Raw genomic sequence first — 18,853 nt, forward strand, 5'->3', positions numbered from 1 at the left:
GCATTCTTAGGCCTTATGCTTGATTTACTAAATAAGAGACCCTGGAGGTAGAACCCAGAAATCTATGTTTGAACAAGTCCTCCAGGTGTTCAGATGTTTGCTATTGTTTGAAAACGTCTGCCATCAGTGATTGAGTGATTCTGAACATTTGAGGAACACTACCTTACTCTCAACCTCAGCTCTAGATCCATCTCTTCACCTACAAACCCACAAAGTGCCCAGCAAACTCAAAGGACTATTTGAGATGACCTCCCCTGGCAAGACCCAACCTCCAGAGAAAATGTTTATGTTAGGTGCTTTTCTTCCATGACACCTAGCTGTTTCCTGCCTTAAATGGCTCTTTGACTGGGATTCCTGGGCCCCAAAACACTTGCAGACCAAAGATTGTGGGAGAAGAAAAGACAGCTGGAAGTAGAGGAAATTTGAAGAGGAGGGACATAGAAGGGCCTCCACCTCTTCTACATGTCAGCTGACAACGGGTTGGGAGAGGAGCCTTGAGCTTCCCTCTGGACACCTCAACAAAGAGGAGCATCCTTGTTCTGAACCTTCTGGTGGCTCTGCACCTCCCATTGCCCTCTGCTCACCTTTCAAACCAAGATGCTGCCAACCTTCTCAGCTGCACACATCAGCCCCCATTTGTGTGACTTCTCTGAGTTCCCCAGTCTTGCCTCCTTACCTTACTTCTTCCTTTTTCCCACCTTGCTGATGATTTTTGCACATTTTCCTATGGAGCCATCCTAGCAGCTCCCCTCTGAGCTCTCTCTATGGCACTCCTTTCCACCTTCTCTCCCAGATATGTCTTCACTGTAATTTACACCTTTGAAGCCTTGATAAAGATACTGGCAAGAGGATTTTTTCTAAATGAGTTTGCTTATCTGCGAGATCCTTGGAACTGGCTGGATTTTAGCGTCATTACCCTGGCGTAAGTATTTCTCTGTGCTGATGTGTTTGTCTGCATGGGCTTCTGGGTAGCTCACACTCTGGGGATGTTTCCTGTCTCTATCCAGCTTCCTCATATGAAACTGCATGGCCTGGGGTTTCCCTGCTTCTAAGTGTTATGCAGACAGTTACTTTAGGATTAGTCCCATACCTTCAGGTAGAAGTCAGAGACCTCAACTATGAGTTAATAACTGGCCTGTCAAAGTGAGCAGAGAAGGCTCAGCCTTGTACTTACCTGACTTGAAGGACTTTGCCTGAGGAACCAGTATATGAGGTTACCCAAGCCCACATGCTTGAATACCCATCCACACAGAGCCCTCAGGATCATAATAACCTTCTCAAGGGAGCCATTTTAAAGGCTATTGCAACAGTTAATTTAGTGTGTCAGTCTATAGGTGGAAATGCCGTTAGATTTTGTGCCCACTCTGGGTCTTTCTTAGGCTCTTGTTACCCAAAATTGTCCTTATTTTTGCTACATACATTCCCAGGACCCTCTCTTTGCAGAGATACTGACCAACTTCTGGTCCTACAGATACATTGGTGAAGCAACAGATCTCCGAGGTATTTCAGGCCTGCGGACATTCAGAGTTCTTAGAGCTTTAAAGACAGTTTCTGTGATCCCAGGTGAGTTGCTTTAATCACTACCTGTATTCATAGAGCATATGCTGGTTTACATAGTCTAATGTCCTACTTTGATTTTTGCAAGAGTCCTATAAAGCTCCAGGGCATGGACTGTTGTCCCCATTTAAAAGACCAAGAAACTGAGGACCAGAGAGTAGAAAACACAATACCAAATCGCCACCACTAATGAGGTGAAGTGTGACCTGGAGACCTAGTATCCCAATTCCTAGGCTAATGCTCTGTGCATAATACCTCATAACATCGCCATCAATAAATGACAAAAAGGTCATGTCCTCATTTTATGTTCTTGTTGTGGGGTTCAGGCAAGCTTCCAATTGGAGCTTCTCCTTTATACACTAAGCTAAATGTATAAACTTGGAAATAGGGAGGAAGGGAGTAGGCAGTCCTAGGCTCTAGTGAGTGTCTTTGCCATTTCCATGTATCTGAAAGCTTGAACCTCAGTCCTGTCTTTGGACCCACAGAGGAGAAAAGATTTGGGCATTCTTGATTACAGAGAATTCAGAAACAAAAGTGTTTCACCAGAGCTTATCTTATTGGGCCCTCAAGACTTCTGTTGTCACCAGTATCTCAGGGATACACCTTACCCCACAATGGAATGGTGGAAAGACTGGTGAGGCCAGAGACCAGGCAAACCGTTGTGACTTCCACCTTGTGGCCTGATGGATTATCTCCCTTCTCTCACCCCTGAGAATCCATTCTCTCATCTGGAAAACAGAAACACTCAAGCCATGGAGGAAGTCCTTTCAACCATTCTATGTCTGGCTCTGCAGGAAATGTTAGAAAGTCTTTGCCAACTTCCACTGTATAAGCTTCCTCATGAAGAGAGCCATAGCAAGAAGGTAGTCAATGCTGCCATTTGATATCTCTTACCTAGTCTTAGCCAGGAAGACCCTGAGTCTTGTTTATAAGACCTGTCCTGTCTAGACTCCCTCTCCAATCTCTTCTCTCTCCTCTACCTGTCTTGCATCATGTTCTAGAATCTACCTGTGATTCTACAAATAATTCCTGCCTTTTCTCATCTCCCAGCATTTGGCCAGGCTGCTTCTCTATCAAGAGAGTCCTTCTTGTCTTCATTCAACTCATACTTATTCTTCAGGGTTCTGCTAAGGTTTGACCTTCTCAAGGAGACTCCCTGCTCTCTCCCAACTTCCCCACACTCCACCCCATCCCATCCCGACCCTAGGCTTCATTTAGGAGTTGCTTCTATATACACCTACCTGCTCTATAATGCAATAGCATTTCCTCTCAGTTGTTAAACAACCTCACCACATGCCCTTGCCTTAGCCCCCTGCTCAGTTCCCAGTCCAGGGACCAACACAGCTAGTGCTCAATAGGTTATTTGCTAACTAAAATAACAAGACAAGGATAGGTTCCACACTGCTTCCCTGTTTGGAGCTCTTTCTGCTTATCTGTGAATCTGCTCTCTGAAAGAAGCTAATATCATTCTCCACAGACACAAATCCTCTCTCCTTAAACAAGCAGAGACTGCCAGCTGTGCTAGTCCCAGTGTCTCTCATGTTCTCATTCTATTGCTGTGTTTGTCTCTCTGTGTCTTTGTGTTTCTGTCTTTCTTTCTCTGTCTCATTCTATCTCCTTGGCATCTCTCTCTTTCTCTCTCTCTCTCTTTCTGTCTTTCAACACACACACTGAGGGCCAGGACTGAAGTGAGTATAGAAAAACAGATGTCAAATTACTAGAATCAAGTTAGTAGCCTATATCTAGCAAAGTGCCTGAAACATAGCAGGTACTCAAGAATTATATTTTAAATTGAATTACTACTATCAGAAGTTTATTAGCTTTACAATGATAAAAAATACATCACCTGTGTCTCAGGTGTCTCATCCTTACAATGGAGCAATAATCTCTGCCTCCATCTCAGGGTTTTCACAAGGTTCAAATGGGGAACTGCACTTCGAACTGCCCTAAAGTTTGTAAAGTACCTCACACCTATATGTAGTGAAAGGATAGGACAGTTAAGATGCAGGACATCAGGCATATATGTGTGCTCTGTGGCTGGTACCTCATGGGAGTGTTGCTGTCATCTTCCAACAGGACTGAAGGTCATTGTGGGAGCTCTGATCCACTCAGTGAGGAAACTGGCAGATGTGACCATCCTCACGGTCTTCTGCTTGAGTGTCTTTGCCTTGGTGGGTCTACAGCTCTTCAAGGGCAACCTCAAGAACAAATGTGTCAAGAATTGTGCAGCTCTCAATGAAACGGGCAACTATTCCTCTTACAGAAACCAAGAGTGGAATTACTGCCACAGTGACACAGGTCTGGTTGGCCAGGGATGTAAAGCCCCCACATACCTATATGGAAATATATTTTCATTCCTCTTTCCTGTGAAAATGCTTCTCCTGGGCTATGTTTTATTTTGGGTCCCCATTTTCTGTTGTCCAATGTCCCTTTTACAAGGAAATCTAGGGGCAAGTCCTCCTGCTGGGGGAGGCTCAGAGTTAAAGTCACTGCTTGGCTTTTCTCTTCCCAGATGGGACTTCACCTTTCCAAAAGTCCCAGCATGCCTACTGAGAGCACATAGCCAAGTGAACATGCCTTGCTAAGGCAGAAGACTGAGGAGGTGATGCCTCCACTGCATAAAGCTTGAGCTAGAGGTTTCAGAACTATGTTCATGGTTTTCATTTTTTTCTTTCTCTTGCAGATTTCTACTATTATAAGCCAGGCACTACAGATCCCTTACTGTGTGGCAATGGATCTGATGCAGGGTGAGTGCCCAACCCATGACGATGCACCAATGCCCAGCCATCCTTTCTCTTTGTCATTATCATTTTCTGGGTAGTGACTTGTTTTCAGACCCCAAGGATGATGTAGAAATGAATTAGTCATAGTTTTAGCCATCCCCAGGCTCATGGGGAATGAGTGTAGGAGTTAGTTTTTGTTATGTAACCAACAGCCCCAGGATTTTGTGGCTTAAAACACTAGCCGTTTATTTAGCTCAGGATTCTGCACATTAGCATATTGAACTGAGATCAGCCTGGTGTTCTGGTATTGCCTGAGCTTATTCATACATCTGCAAGCAATGAACAGATTAGCAAGGGACCAGCTGATCTAGGACAGTCTCAGCTGGGGCAGCTTTTCTGTTCCATGTGGTATCATCTCCCAGCAGGCTAGCCTGGTCTTGTTCTCAAGGGCAGAGAGAGGGTTCCAAGAGAAAGAGTGAAAGTGTGTAAGATCTCTTGAGACCTAGGTTCAGAACTGGCACAATGTCACTTCTGCTGCATTCTATTGACAAAAGCCAAGTCACAGACCAGTGCAAATCTAAGGAACTTGGAGATAAACTCTACCTCTTAACTGGAGGAGCTATGGCAATTTTATGGCAAATGGGTATTATGGATACAGGTAGAACAGTTGTGGCCATTTTGGCATTCTACCCCAGGAAGGAACTAATATATATTAAATATATTCCATGTCAAATGTTCTACATTTAATCATCACAACTCCGTCACATGGGTTTTGTTATCCACACATGACACAGGAAGAAACACGTGCATCCATCTTTGCCATTTCAAATTCTTACAGTGGCTTGAGGCATAACAAATGAGAGGATTAGGCTGGGGGGCAACCAGGTGATGTCAGTTTGTACCATTTAAAAGGACTAGTCCACTGCTTAGCCCAGCTTTTGGTTGCCACATGGAAATGTGAGTCCACTGCTTCCAGCTCTTCTAACTTTTAAAAAAGAAAGATAAGAATTCATATTTTTATGTGAAATCTCCCAACTACAAACATTGGCTACCAATTCTAAAAAATGTCTACATATTGTGGGCCAAACAAAATATTTCTGCAAGCCAAGTTCAGCCTGCAAGCTGCCAGTTTGTGAGCTCGGATGCATATACTTAAAGATGCTTCCCTGTGAAGAAGCAGTGCTCTGCTAGAGGCTCCATGGGCTGAGAAGACACAGTGAGGTGATGGTGGGAGACAGGGCAGGAGGTCAGGGAAGGTTTCCTGGAGGTTGTGGTTGAGGTGAGCATTGAAGGACAGGCAGGATGTCGCCAGTTTTGTTGAATAAGAGATGGTTTGGACGGGGGCCATCCCAGGGGGCAGAACAGAATGTGAGACAAAGCAAAGGGGTAGCTGTCCCCTCAAGCTTGCCTGCCGCTTTGACCACTGGAGCAGGCATGAACAGAAAGTTTAGGCAACAGATCAGCAAGGCTAATCTTTCCAATCTCCATGTTTGGGCATCTGGAACCCCAAGCCCATATAACCTCATTACCTGAATGGCTAACAACCCTAGATTATCCAAGTGGAGGTGGGTGGGACCTGTATGGAGCTTTGCCTTAATCAGCCCATTAGCCAAACAATCTCAGATAGAGCTGAGAATTTGATCAACATGGGCTCCTTTTCCTTTCTTCACAAATGCACTTGGCATTTGGTTCTTTGGTTCAGAGATCGGACTGTTCTGATGTCAGTTTGTCTTTGACTTAAATCTAAACCAAAGGCCTCCTCAATGTCTTTTTTCCTATCTGGATAATGGCATTTCTCATGGCAATGGAAAGTTATGGTGTCCACGCATGGCCCCACAACCCACAACCCAGCTGTAAAAGAGGTCAGGCATCCTGCTGGGCAGGTCTTGGCCAGGAAATAAAGAAGTGGGTAGGGCTGGGATTGCAAAGGAGGCCAACTCAGGATGATGGGCAGAGTAAGTCCTGAAGGGCATACTGTGAAGATGAAAACTGGGTCCTGTGCTGGACCACAGAGAATCCAGAGACCTGAGACCCTCACTGACCAGTGGCACTATAGTAGGAAAGTCCAGGGTCTCAAGGTAGAAAACAAGTACTACGAAACACGTAATGATTTTCAGCATTCTTTCACATGTACTCTTCCAGTCCATTCTTTTGGTCACTTCAGGTTAAAAACAGCAGAAATTTTAATTTACAATTTACATATAATATTTACCATGCTGAAGGCACCATGCAAAAAGTGTTGTAGTGTGATCTCATTTAATTCTTGGAGCAATTCATTATTGATGTGTAGCAACTGTAGTAGGATTTAATGGAAGACATGGAAATTAGGCTACCTTTGGAGTTAACTAGAAAACCTATAGGTAATGGGTTAACTAGCTCCTTTGGCAAGCAAATCAAAAGATTGTCTGTCTTTAAATGTGGGTCTAGAGAGTCTAGGAACTCACAAATCTCCAATCAAGATTGAAGATAGAATTAGCATTAATTTTAGTCAAGTTGCTGGCACCCTAATCAATTGTATGGGTCCCAGAATTGTGTGTTTCCATGGATGTCTGGAATAAGTACAGCCCCAGAGACTGGTGTTAGTGGAGGTGTGCTGGAGTAGTAGAATCCCAGACTACAAATAAAATATTGCTGTTTTCTCAGCAAAGCCATCCCACTGAAGTAAGTGAACACCTCACATGCTTTTAGCTTAGAGACTTCTTGATATCAACTTATTCCCTTATCATGAGAGAGTGAAGAGTCAGTCCTGCACTGCCCACCCCAATGCTCACCATGTGGTCATCTTCAATTTGGCCTTCCATCATAAGTCAGTCTTCACAGGCTATTTGACATTTATATTTCTCCTTTTGAATAAATACATTGACATCTGTATGGTTTTAGCAACTGACTTCTTTTCTCTGAACCTCAGCTTCCACATCTGTAAGAAAGGATGGGTCAAATGATTAATTTATAGCATTTGTAAAGCACTTAGGAAGAGAGTGGAACACATAAGTGCCCAGTAAGTGGAAAGTGTTGTTTTTATTGTTATATATAATTGGTGAGTGAAATTGACTAATGTGAGTCCTCCTTTGATGGACAGGTTGGCAGATGTCGCCAAAAGCCTCGGGTTTTCAGTCTGCATTATTGATACTGACTCTCCTTCCCCTGGTGTGAACCTGCAAAGAGTTTGCCACCTTACGGAATCGTGTGTGGGCAGTCAGCTGGCAGGCCATCCCCTCTGCATGAAACTCTGAAGTGAAAGTATTATCATCCCCATTTAAATGGGCAAGAGAGGGGCGCCTGGGTGGCTCAGTCGGTTAAGTGTCTGCCTTCTGCTTGGGTCATAATCCCAGAGCCCTGTATTGAGCCCCTTGTAAGGCTCACCACTCAATGGGGCGTCTGTTTCTCCCTCTAACCCTCCTCCTTCTCATGCTCTCTCTCTTTCTCTCTCAAATAAATAAATTAAATATTTAGAAAAATAAAATAAAAAATAAATGGGCAAGAAGAACTGAACCTTAAAGGAATGAAGGTCATCCAGTTAACAAGAGGGAGGCCAGGTCTTAAACTCTAATCTTTGACTTCAAACCCTATGGTCTTCCTATAGTCCTGGGCTGCCTTGACCCAAAGGAGCAGAGAGACTATGCAATTGATGACCTTCTCTATTCTTGCTGCAGCCACTGCCCTCAAGGTTATCTCTGTCTTAAGACATCTGACAACCCAGATTTTAACTACACCAGCTTTGATTCCTTTGCTTGGGCTTTCCTGTCACTGTTCCGCCTGATGACACAGGATTCCTGGGAACGCCTCTACCAGCAGGTATTGATCTACATGTCCCCCTACAGACTGGTTTGGAAGCTAGGGAGTCAGATGCATGCCTACTTTTTCCCTAGAGGAAACGGACAACATCAGGGGCCCTCAAACTCTGGATACAGATGTCCTTTCTCTTGAATCTGCAGACCCTGAGGGCTTCTGGGAAAATGTATATGGTCTTTTTCGTGCTTGTCATCTTCTTGGGGTCTTTCTACCTGGTCAACTTGATCTTGGCTGTGGTCACCATGGCATATGAGGAGCAGAACCAGGCAACTATTGATGAAATTGAAGCCAAGGAGAAGAAGTTCCAAGAGGCCCTTGAGATGGTCCGGAAGGAGCAGGAGGTCTGTGAGGGGTGAATGCTTTGTGAAATCCATTACAAGCTGCACATTCTTGGGCAGAGTTCTGGATGAGCCACTTAGATTAAGTCTGTCATTCCAGGGAACTGTAAGAAGATTCACTGTACCTGAAGGGCCATTTTAGGTCAGGTGTTCTTAAAAAAGAACATAATGAAGATCCTGTGCCAGTGATTTATTGAGGGGTGCTCTCCGGAAAATGAAAGAGAAGGAAGTAGGATGGGACAGGAGAAGAATTAAACAAGAAGATGGTCTCAGCTAGAGATGACCTTCACCCTGATCCCATGGGGAGCTCTGTGGTATGCTTGTATCACAAAGTTAACTGTGCCTCGAGGCAAAAGGGCTGGCCTTTTACACCCCCATACCTACCCCAGCCAAATGTACAGTCAAAGGAAATACTCTACAGAATAGTGTAGCTGTGATCCATTAGAAGCTAACACTCAAGCAGCTGAAGATGAGTATACTGACCTGGAAAATGGATTTGGGCAGGGCATCAGCAGGGCATACTAAGGGGTGTGAATGAAAGGGATGACCCAGAGATGGCTCTTCCTGCCATGCCTCATTCCCACTACCACCCAGGTTCTAATCCTGATCTCCTTTGTTTTAGATACCATCACCTCTGTGACACTGCATGGGTAAGGGACACATTCATGCTAAGCTCAATCACGTGTTGTTGGCTGCAGCTGCTGTTCTCTCTCTTCAGGTGCTGGCAGCACTGGGGATTGACACAGCCTCTCTCCAGTCCCACAATGGATCACCTTTAGCTTCCAAAACTGCCAGTGAGAGAAAGCACAGAATGAAACCAAAGGTGTCAGAGGGCTCTACAGATGACAACAAATCACCCCAATCTGATCCTTACAACCAACGCAGAATGGTAAAGTGCTCAAGTTCTATAAGGATTACCCACCTTTGAAGCTGCCATGGACAATGATTGGAGTAGGAAGACATTTGTAGCAGGGAGAGAGCTAGAGACACAAAGATTAGGAGGATGTTATAGTAATCCAGACAACATACCAACCACCTCCACCACCAAATGGTGGCCTAAACTAGGACAGGGGCATTGTGGATGTGAAAAGGGAGCAGATTGTGACTTTTATTGGGGGTAGGGGACAATAAGACTGGAACTTCAGAATGTGGAAAAAGGATATAGGAATCCAAAATGACTCCCAGTTTCCAGAATTGTGTAGTTAGATGGGTGGTGATTCTAAGGGAGGAACACTGGAAGAAGAACCTAAGTTCATAGGGGAAAGTGGTGAGCCCATATTGGACATGCTGGCCTTGAGTTGTCCAAGGACCTGTGGACATCGAAGGTTAGCTTCCTTATAAAACTTTCTGATCTGTAATTCTGTCCGAGGTGCTGAACGCATTTATAAGCTTCTTTCTGACCTTGGAAAGAAGGATTCCAGACCCTTCTCTGTGATGCAGTCCAGCCTAAGAGTAACTTCAGTACCTCACTTCAGACCCTGTAATAATTCTGTTCACCACCCAAACCTTCTACATCCCACTCCAAGATTCCCTATACTCACCAAGTTTCCTCCCCCCACCTCACTCTCCCTTGAAAGTCCTGTGTACCCCAAATGTGCTCTTTCCAGGGACCTAAGAGATGATAACCCCTTTGTGGAAGAGCAGCTCCCACATTAACAGTATGAGAAAGGGGATAAACACGGCTCTTGACCTTCACTTCCTCTTGACCTTCACTTCCCTCTCAGTCTCTCTTCCTGTGTTCATCTGAAGGATGTTCTACTTTTTATAGCACAGTCTCTACAATCCCCAGACTTATGGTGTGCCTATATGTACATAGACCTGCTCATGTGCACACTGGTCTCAGGGATATACACACCTCAGCATTGACCAGATTCTGGGCCCTTCCCTTCCTTGCTCTGCCTCTTTTGAGCAGCACCTGGTATGCACAAAGTACAGATCAGATGTTTGAAAGGGGATTTGACTAGGATGAATCACAGCTTCCATGGAAATGTCAGTGATACTATGCATGGGGCTTTAATTCCCCTCATTCAGTCAGCCCCACATAGATTAGCACCTGGATGTCCAGTAATTGGTGTGTATGTGCTCATCTCTCCAAATAAATTTACCTTCAGATGGACAAAAGAGGAGCTCATCTTGGTAATGCAATAATACTAAGTGCAGTGGTGTAAAGAGATGACTAAAACGTGGTCCATTTCCCAAGGACATCTACTTGGTGGAGGAGACAAATAGAAAAACAGCTTATGTGCTACATACTATATTAGGGAAACACACATGGTGTTTTGGGGATAGGAGAGGCACCCTCTCTTATGGGGGTGGAGGTGTATCAGGAAAGCCTTCATGGAGGAGGAGATTTTGAAATGAATATCAAATAGTAAGTACGGATTCCTCCAGTAATTGAAGACTGCAGAGGAGGGGAAGATGAGTCTTTTCCAGGCCTAAAAGAGAACATGTATGTGCAAAGTCAGGGAAGCACTATTTGGGTACTTCTTTACTGTTCACTAATGGATTGGAATTCGCTCAAGAGGGCTTCCCCTTCCTCTTTTCCCAGGTGTGCTCTTGTAATAAAGCGGCTATAAGCAGTTTTTACATAAAGCCATTTTCTAACTAGCAGCTGTGAGTGAGAGGTAGAGGGTAGCAACGAGGAGAGACACAGCAAGGGTTTCAGGGAAACCACAGGACTCCAGCTGGTCTGCTTGGGTGATGCATTTTAAGGCAACTCTAGCTTTTAGATTCAGAGGTCATTGCCCACCATTTGTCAAATAGGTCAATTCTGAAATATTAACTGGTGGCCAGGGAAGCACTACATGTCCAATATGGGACCAAAATCATCTTCTTAGTTTCTTCATTGGTTTGCTTAGTGCCCAACTGCAAGTAACTCAGTCATCCCATTTTTAATAAAGATTTGTCCGATCTGCTCCTTTACTTCAAAAGTGGGAAATATTTGTGGATTTTTTTTTATGAGTGCCATAATCCTTGGACATATATTCTAGGAAAAGGGTGCCCTGTTGAAAATACTGAGATTATAGTGATAGTTGCTGAACAGAACTGGGCTCCAAATAATCCAGAAAGGAAACTTCAGTTCTGTGGTATAGGGGAATAAGTAAGGAGGACTCCAATGGACAAGATGTCCCAACTTCAGTAGTTTTGTTACCAGAAGGAATTAAGGATAGGGGAAACATTCAGCAGCGTGATCAGAGTTTACTGGGAAGTCAGTGTGTAGATCTTCAGAAATACTTCAGATGGTTCAGGACAGAACTGATAACTTGTTATGGTCAAGTTCCCACGGTGGTCATGGGTACTGCCCAACCCAGTCTCCAGGGGCTCTGGGCCTGTGAATTAGCTCCTTTCCTCTGGCAACTCTAAGCCTCATCGTTCCCTCAGTGGTAGATTTTGATGGAAAATGTATATTGATTTGGAGGAATGGCATTATTCTTCCAGGAAATTAGGCTGTAACTCTCCCTTCCATCTCCCCATTTCAAAGTTTGCCTCAAGGGATCCTTGAAACTCATTACATTACAAAGCTCTTGTCTCCTTTGCAACACAAACTCTCAGGTTTATATATGCTGGATCTAATGAATTGCAGAACCTAATTTTCAGACAATAAAATACACTTGTTCATTCAACAACCATTTACCAGGCTTGCATAATAATCTCCTCAGGTCTCAGCTTTACATGTGGAACAAGGAATTTAAGACAGCTTTGTCCAGCCCCATGGCACATGCTGGTGAAGACTAATCCCTTTGGGTGACAAGGTTGTCTTCTGACATTCTTGGCTGTCATGACCTCTTTGCTGGTCTTAAGCACCCTATAATCTCTCACCTCTCCTGGCCTTTTCCCAGGCTATGTCAAAAATATTATTCTCCCTCATTCTCTTCCCATGTTTACCTTGACTATGCTTAGATCTGTGTCTTTAGTTTTCTTCTGGAAGTTCATGAGAATAAGGGCAGGGGAAAGGGAGTGGGTGGAGGAAGTATTGGGTTCCAGATTTGCCAGCAAGCTGAGCTTCCAGCCTGCCTTTATTTCTTGCTCCTTTGGGGCAATACCCAGTCTTTCCTAGGCCTCACCTCTGGGAGACGCCGGGCTAGCCATGGGAGTGTGTTCCATTTCCGTGCCCCTTGCCCGGATACCTCATTCCCTGATGGGGTCACAGAAGATGGAGTTTTTCCTGGAGACCGTGAGAGTCATCGGGGCTCCCTGCTTCTGGGTGGGGGTGTTGGCCAGCAAGGCCCCCTCCTTAGGAGTCCACTGCCTCAATCCTCTAACCCTGGGCCAGGACATGGAGAAGACCGACACTCCACACTGTCCACTGGTGAGCTTGCCCCAGGGGGCATCGAAGTCTCGGTAAGTTTGTCAATGTTCCAGACTCTTGGGCTTCCCTCCAAGTAGAGGCCAAGAAACCCTGAGTGTCACCCATGGAAGGGTCCTTTAGTCAACACTCTGTCCAACATTTCCCAGCTACCCTCATTTTACAGGCAGGGCAGGTGAGAGCCAGAGAGAGGGGTTGGGTTTACCTGAGGTCAAACAGGTTCTCTGGTTTACTCTGCTGTACATAAATACAAATTACTTCCCAATTGATCCCCCCACTTTTTTTTTCAGTGTTCCTCTGCCCCCACTCACTATCACTGCTTTAGAGACATGAATATGAGAAAAATGGAAAGTTCTCTTTCTGCCTGTAGCTCTGTGCAAATTATGCTGGGCTTAGCACATGGGATCCAGTGAAATTCTGGGAGGGGCCCTGCACAGATATTAATAAAGGCAAAGTATTCCTTGCTTTACTCAGAGAAGCAATAATTTGCCAAAATGTACAAATTAGGCAACAGCGACTAACTGGCAAGCACTCTTAGTAGAATAATGGCAGAGTACAATAGCAAACCAGGGACTCCTTATTAAATTGAGAGCTGTGATTTAATTTGAACTCTCCCTTTAGTTTCAGTAATGATGCTTCTAGTGTTTTTCATTTGCCCTCTCTGTCTAGCCAGGGACACAGAGAAGTCTGCAAACAGACTTGTAAACTGACCATGTATGGCTCTGCGACTTGGATAAGTCCTACCGGGTTACCTTAGCTCCATCTCTGACTGGATGCCATGTGATCCCAGCTAGAAACAGATGAACCATTCCAATGGGCAAGTGGGGAGAGTTTATTGAAGCATTTACAGAGGTGTGTGCTGGGCTCAGAATAAGGAGGGACAGGGAAACACCTAGAGATGAGCAATAAGGGAGAGCTGTTACATGCTCAGGCTGAAGAGGTGAGAGGAAGGACCAGCAAGAGCTGGGTGGCCCAGCAGAACTTGTGAACCAGGTGGAAGATCACAGCCACTACCCAGCCACAGCTCAGCAAGGAAGAAGCCAGGTGACAGCCTACTCCTCTCTCCTTCCAGACTCTGATCTTCTGTGTGTGCCTCGCATTGGACAAACCTAACCAGAACGGGAGGGCCAGGGTGATGCTGCTTGTACAGAAAGCACCTCATTAAAGAATTTCTCCCTATATTACTAACTCTCTGAGATATTCTGGCTTTTGATTCATTTTAATTAAATTACTTGGCTAGTGCAAGATTAACTCTTTAGGCTCTTCTGTGTCACATGGATGTGGGTTCCAATGACAGGTGTGTCACTTACCAGCTGAGACACCTGTAACAAGTTCCTTAAATTCTTCAATCCCCCATGTCTCCCATTTAAAAAGTTTCTAAGTAGCTGAAGGGTTAAATAGAATCATAAAGTGCCTGCATTGGTACACAGGTAACTGACAAATAACAATAGCTTTAGCATCTCTTGTTGAGCTCTCATCATCGAAAACTTTTTGAATGTTCTTTATATGTATTAAGGCACTTTCTACTGTAAACCTATGAGCTTCTTCTATGGGAGGTGCTCAATAAATGCTTGTCAGATTTGGATTCGGAATGGGTGTGCAGCGCTGAATCAGCTGCTGTGGGCGCAGGATTCCCTATATCCAGGGTAGTGTGTGACTAAACTTAGGGGCACAGAACCCAGATGTAACTTCCAGTGAAGACCCAAAGAGGAAAGGCTCAAAGGATTGTGTCAGACAACGAACACTGGAGAATCAAGACACACAAATGTTCCCTTAGAAAGAAAAGGACTGTGTGGAGTTTGGAACTGGGTTGTATGCTGGGAGAGTAATGAGCCTATTAGAAAGGAGGTCAAGAAAGCCTGTCTGTCCTGGAGAGGAATTCTTTGTGAACCCCATATGCACAGAAGAGACAAAGTCTTGGAATGATTGCCCGGTCCTCCACTCTTGCAACTCTCACTTACCTTGGGTAGATACCTCAGAGATGCTTGAGACAACCCTATGTCCCACTCTGGAGCCCAAGGGCCTGTCCTCAGGCAGGAGTTTGCAGAGCCTCAGGTGAGCCCATGTTATAGTGTTAGTTAAAAACCTAGACTCTGCTTGCACCTAGCTTCAGGTGAGCCCAGATTGTAGTGTTAGCTACAAGCCTAGACTTTGATCTTCATGCCTACGCTCTTATCCCAGGTTTGAGAAGCAGCCCCATTTCCCAAAGCATAACTGTAGAGGATCATAGCTTCACCAGGCAACTTGTGACCACAAAAGACTGGCCAGTAAGAGGCTGAGTGACCTGTCTTTTCCACTGATGACTTCAGGTTGGGGGAGTGTCCTGACTGTTTGTGTCCCAGCAGGCATTTGATGCAGGACAGAAGAAGACTTTCTTATCAGCAGAATATTTGGATGAACCTTTCAGAGCCAAAAGGGCAATGAGTGTTGTCAGCATCATGACCTCTGTCCTTGAGGGTAAGTATCACTCATTTGAACATCCATCCATGGTGCTACAGTGAGTCTGCATTTGAGCAGCAGAGGAGATGTTCCAAACCTGTGTCAAAGATGTTACCCATCTGTGTCCTGGGATCCTAAATACTATTCCTTTTTATGCCCTTCATCCCATCATCCTTTATCAATGTGTGTTTTTTCAAGAATATGGACAACTTTTTCAAAAACAATAGAATCCAATGAGTTTTTAATGCCCTAGTTTCATCTCTTGTTCAAATTTACATCTGCTTCATATGCATTCACAAAACTAAATTTGAGAGAGTGATCTGGCAGGCACCAGAGAATTTCAAGCTACCTCAGGTATGCAAGAAAACTTAGTCCTTGATTTTTAAATACAGCAAAATTATCCTGTCATTTTTCATGGTTGTAATTTTATGATTATAATTTAATTTTTATCTCAAACCCCCATTATGCTAAGCATTGGAAGATGACTTAAGTAAATTAATCAGTCAATTTAACTAAATTCTTGTTAATTCAGGGCTCCATCAATCAGATGGGAATCCACTTAGCCTCCTAAGGGTTGTATCCCAATTGCTTACACCAAAACAGAAGCTGGAGGAAAAGTGGCACTTGTTCATGACCACCTGACACTCAAGTTCCCAAAAAAGCATGACTGCATCCTCCTGACCCTGAGTATAAAGCCTGTCTTCTTATCCACCCTTTTTTTTGCCTCGGGGTATGGAAAATATGGCCTTCATCCTGTCCAGTTACTTGCCTCCCCTAGACAAATTTAACATGTACTGGGCTGAAGGAGGGAGAGGAAGCTTGGATGCTGGTGTGTTTCTGAGAAAGGGCTCTCTGTGTGCTCCCCTTCCAGTCCTGGACTGAATCCTAACTGTGAGGAAGGGCATGATGAAACAAAAAAAGAAAAAACAAAAGTTTGAGGGATTTGAAAACAGAACCAATCTATACCTTACTGTCTAGGTGAAGCCAGGGGTGGCAAGTCTTGGGAAAAGACCCACATACCCAATATGGCATAGAAACTGTACAGTAGAACAGGAAGATAACCCACTTGTGTAGAGAGGGCCTGAGGCAGCCCCAGAGAGTGCCCTGTGGCCTGCATGGCAGGAGAGTAGCTGGAGGGCTGGAGAAGGAAGTGAGCGAGAGGCAAAGAAGGAACGGCCATCTTGGTGACTCTCCCATCAGAGACCACATGGGAACTACAATGACTTGTAAAATACACCTGGCAATGACCAAGGACCAGCTCAGCAGTCCACTGTTGGTGAACCCTGGGCCCTCCAGAACTCAGACACAACTTCAGATAGCGAAGTAGTAGCAGATATTGAATTAACTAAAACAAGATTCCCAGGTTGGGGACTTGCAGTATATATTGAACTCAGTTATGGAGGGGGAACCTTTAAGTTACATTTCTTGCATACATGAGTTTGTGTTTTGGGAAATGTGTACACATTTCAGTAAAAACCATGTGTACATATTGTACATATTCTTTCTCATTATTTTCCCTCATTGATCATTATTTTAAAATCACTTTTCTTTAATTTTTATTTATTTTTAAATTTTTTTTCAGTGTTCCAGAATTCATTGTTTATGTACCACACCCAGTGTTCCATGCGATATGTGCCCTCCTTAATACCTACTACCAGGCTCACCCAACCTCCCATCCCCTGCCCTCCAAAATCACTTTCATTGTAATAGAGTCTGTATGCCTAGCATTTTTTTTTCTGTTAAGAATAATTTATTCTGAAATAAAATATCATAGTATTTTTTCCAGTTTTTGTTTCCAGAGAAATGAAAAAAACCAAAAACACTTTATTCATACAATGGAATCTTACACTATAGCAGTGAAAATGAAAACAAAATAAACATGTATCAGTATAAGCAATTCTCAGAAACATAAAGTGGAAAAAGTGCAGAATATGTAGTCTATTATTCATTTTTTTAAATTTATTTTTTATTTATTTTCAGCATAACAGTATTCATTATTTTTGCACCACACCCAGTGCTCCATGCAATCCGTGCCCTCTATAATACCCACCACCTGTTATCCCAACCTCCCACCCCCCCACCACTTCAAACCCCTCAGATTGTTTTTCAGAGTCCATAGTCTCTCATGGTTCACTCCCCTTCCAATTCCCTCAACTCCCTTCTCCTCTCCATCTCCCCTTGTCCTCCATGCTATATTTTATGCTCCACAAATAAGTGAAACCATATGATAATTGACTCTCTCTGCTTGACTTATTTCACTCAGCAGAATCTCTTCCAGTCCCATCCATGTTGCTACAAAAGTTGGGTATTCATCTTTTCTGATGGAGGCATAATACTCCATAGTGTATATGGACCACATCTTTCTTATCCATTCATCCGTTGAAGGGCATCTTGGTTCTTTCCACAGTTTGGCGACCGTGGCCATTGCTGCTATAAACATTGGGGTACAGATGGCCCTTCTTTTCACGACATCTGTATCTTTGGGGTAAATACCCAGTAGTGCAATTGCAGGGTCATAGGGAAGTTCTATTTTTAATTTCTTGAGGAATCTCCACACTGTTCTCCAAAGTGGCTGCACCAACTTGCATTCCCACCAACAGTGTAAGAGGATTCCCCTTTCTCCACATCCTCTCCAACACATGTTGTTTCCTGTCTTGCTAATTTTGGCCATTCTAACTGGTGTAAGGTGATATCTCAATGTGGTTTTAATTTGGATATGCCTAGCATTTTTTTTTGATGGCTGCGTAGGATGTTAACATGCTGCTATGCCTGTGATTTTTTGCTGGCCTGGTGAGTTCCTTGGATTCTTTTTTCTTTTTGCTATTAGCCATCAAACAGTTAATGTTAAATACAAACAGCTTGCTTCTTCATTTATTTCCCAGAACTTTCAAGCTTCCTCGTCCTCTTTTTTTTTTTTTTTTTCATTTATTTACTCTTCAACAACCATTTATTCAGCACCTGCTTTATGTCTGGCATTATTCTGGTGCTGGGAATTCAGTGGTGAACAAGATAGAAGCCAGTACACATAGAATTTACATTCTGGGAGCCAGAGCATACAGAAAATAAAAAAAAAAAAAAGATTTTCAGGTAATGATAAGAAGCAGGGGGAAAAATAAAGTAGGGAAGGAGATAGGAAAGATAGGACTACAGAGGGGCTATTTCAGATAAGGTGGATGCAAAAAGCCATTCTCCCTAAGGAGACCAGAAATCTGAATGAAGTAAGGGATTCAGACTTAAGAGAGAGTAGCGGAGAGAGTTCCAGACAGATGAATGTCACATGCAATGTATTTTGCAGGAAAGAGACAAGAATTAACAAAAAGAGTGTTCCAAACACATCCCAACCCAGGTTAGAACAAAAGAGGTTTCAGAATTGATGAGAAGCAACAGAGTGTGATAGTTCAGAACACAGACCTTGGAGCTAGACTGCCTGGGTTTGTTTCCTGGCTCTGCCATGCAGGGTAGGCTGTGCAACTTTGGATCTCCATTAACTGTTCTATGCTTCAATTGCCTCACCTGTAAAATAGTGAAAATGTACTTATCTTGTAATGTTTTTTGAGGATTAAGTGAGTTAGCATAAGTAAAGGGTCTAGATCCACAACTGGCACTTAGTAAATGTTCAGCAGATGTTGGCTATTCTTATTTACTCAGTAGTAAACGAGGGCAGAGATGTACCTGTTCCATTCATGGTTAGATTCCAG

At 43.8% G+C, this 18,853-nt stretch overlaps 1 protein-coding gene across 1 annotated transcript in view; it reads left to right on the forward strand.

The window, feature by feature from the left end:
• The first annotated feature begins 745 nt into the window (after positions 1 to 745).
• SCN10A (sodium voltage-gated channel alpha subunit 10) overlaps positions 746 to 18,853 on the forward strand; it is a 69,176-nt gene continuing 51,068 nt past the window's right edge. Inside the window, exons 1-9 of the mRNA XM_032351968.1 lie at positions 746 to 922; positions 1,472 to 1,563; positions 3,634 to 3,855; positions 4,241 to 4,304; positions 7,934 to 8,075; positions 8,216 to 8,413; positions 9,129 to 9,299; positions 12,458 to 12,751; positions 15,059 to 15,173. Of these exons, the coding sequence (XP_032207859.1) occupies positions 765 to 922; positions 1,472 to 1,563; positions 3,634 to 3,855; positions 4,241 to 4,304; positions 7,934 to 8,075; positions 8,216 to 8,413; positions 9,129 to 9,299; positions 12,458 to 12,751; positions 15,059 to 15,173 (1,456 nt within the window). The 5' untranslated portion in view covers positions 746 to 764. The remainder of the gene's footprint in view (positions 923 to 1,471; positions 1,564 to 3,633; positions 3,856 to 4,240; positions 4,305 to 7,933; positions 8,076 to 8,215; positions 8,414 to 9,128; positions 9,300 to 12,457; positions 12,752 to 15,058; positions 15,174 to 18,853) is intronic.

The sequence above is a fragment of the Mustela erminea genome, chromosome 1 (assembly GCF_009829155.1).
Source record: "Mustela erminea isolate mMusErm1 chromosome 1, mMusErm1.Pri, whole genome shotgun sequence".
Lineage (NCBI taxonomy): Eukaryota > Metazoa > Chordata > Mammalia > Carnivora > Mustelidae > Mustela > Mustela erminea.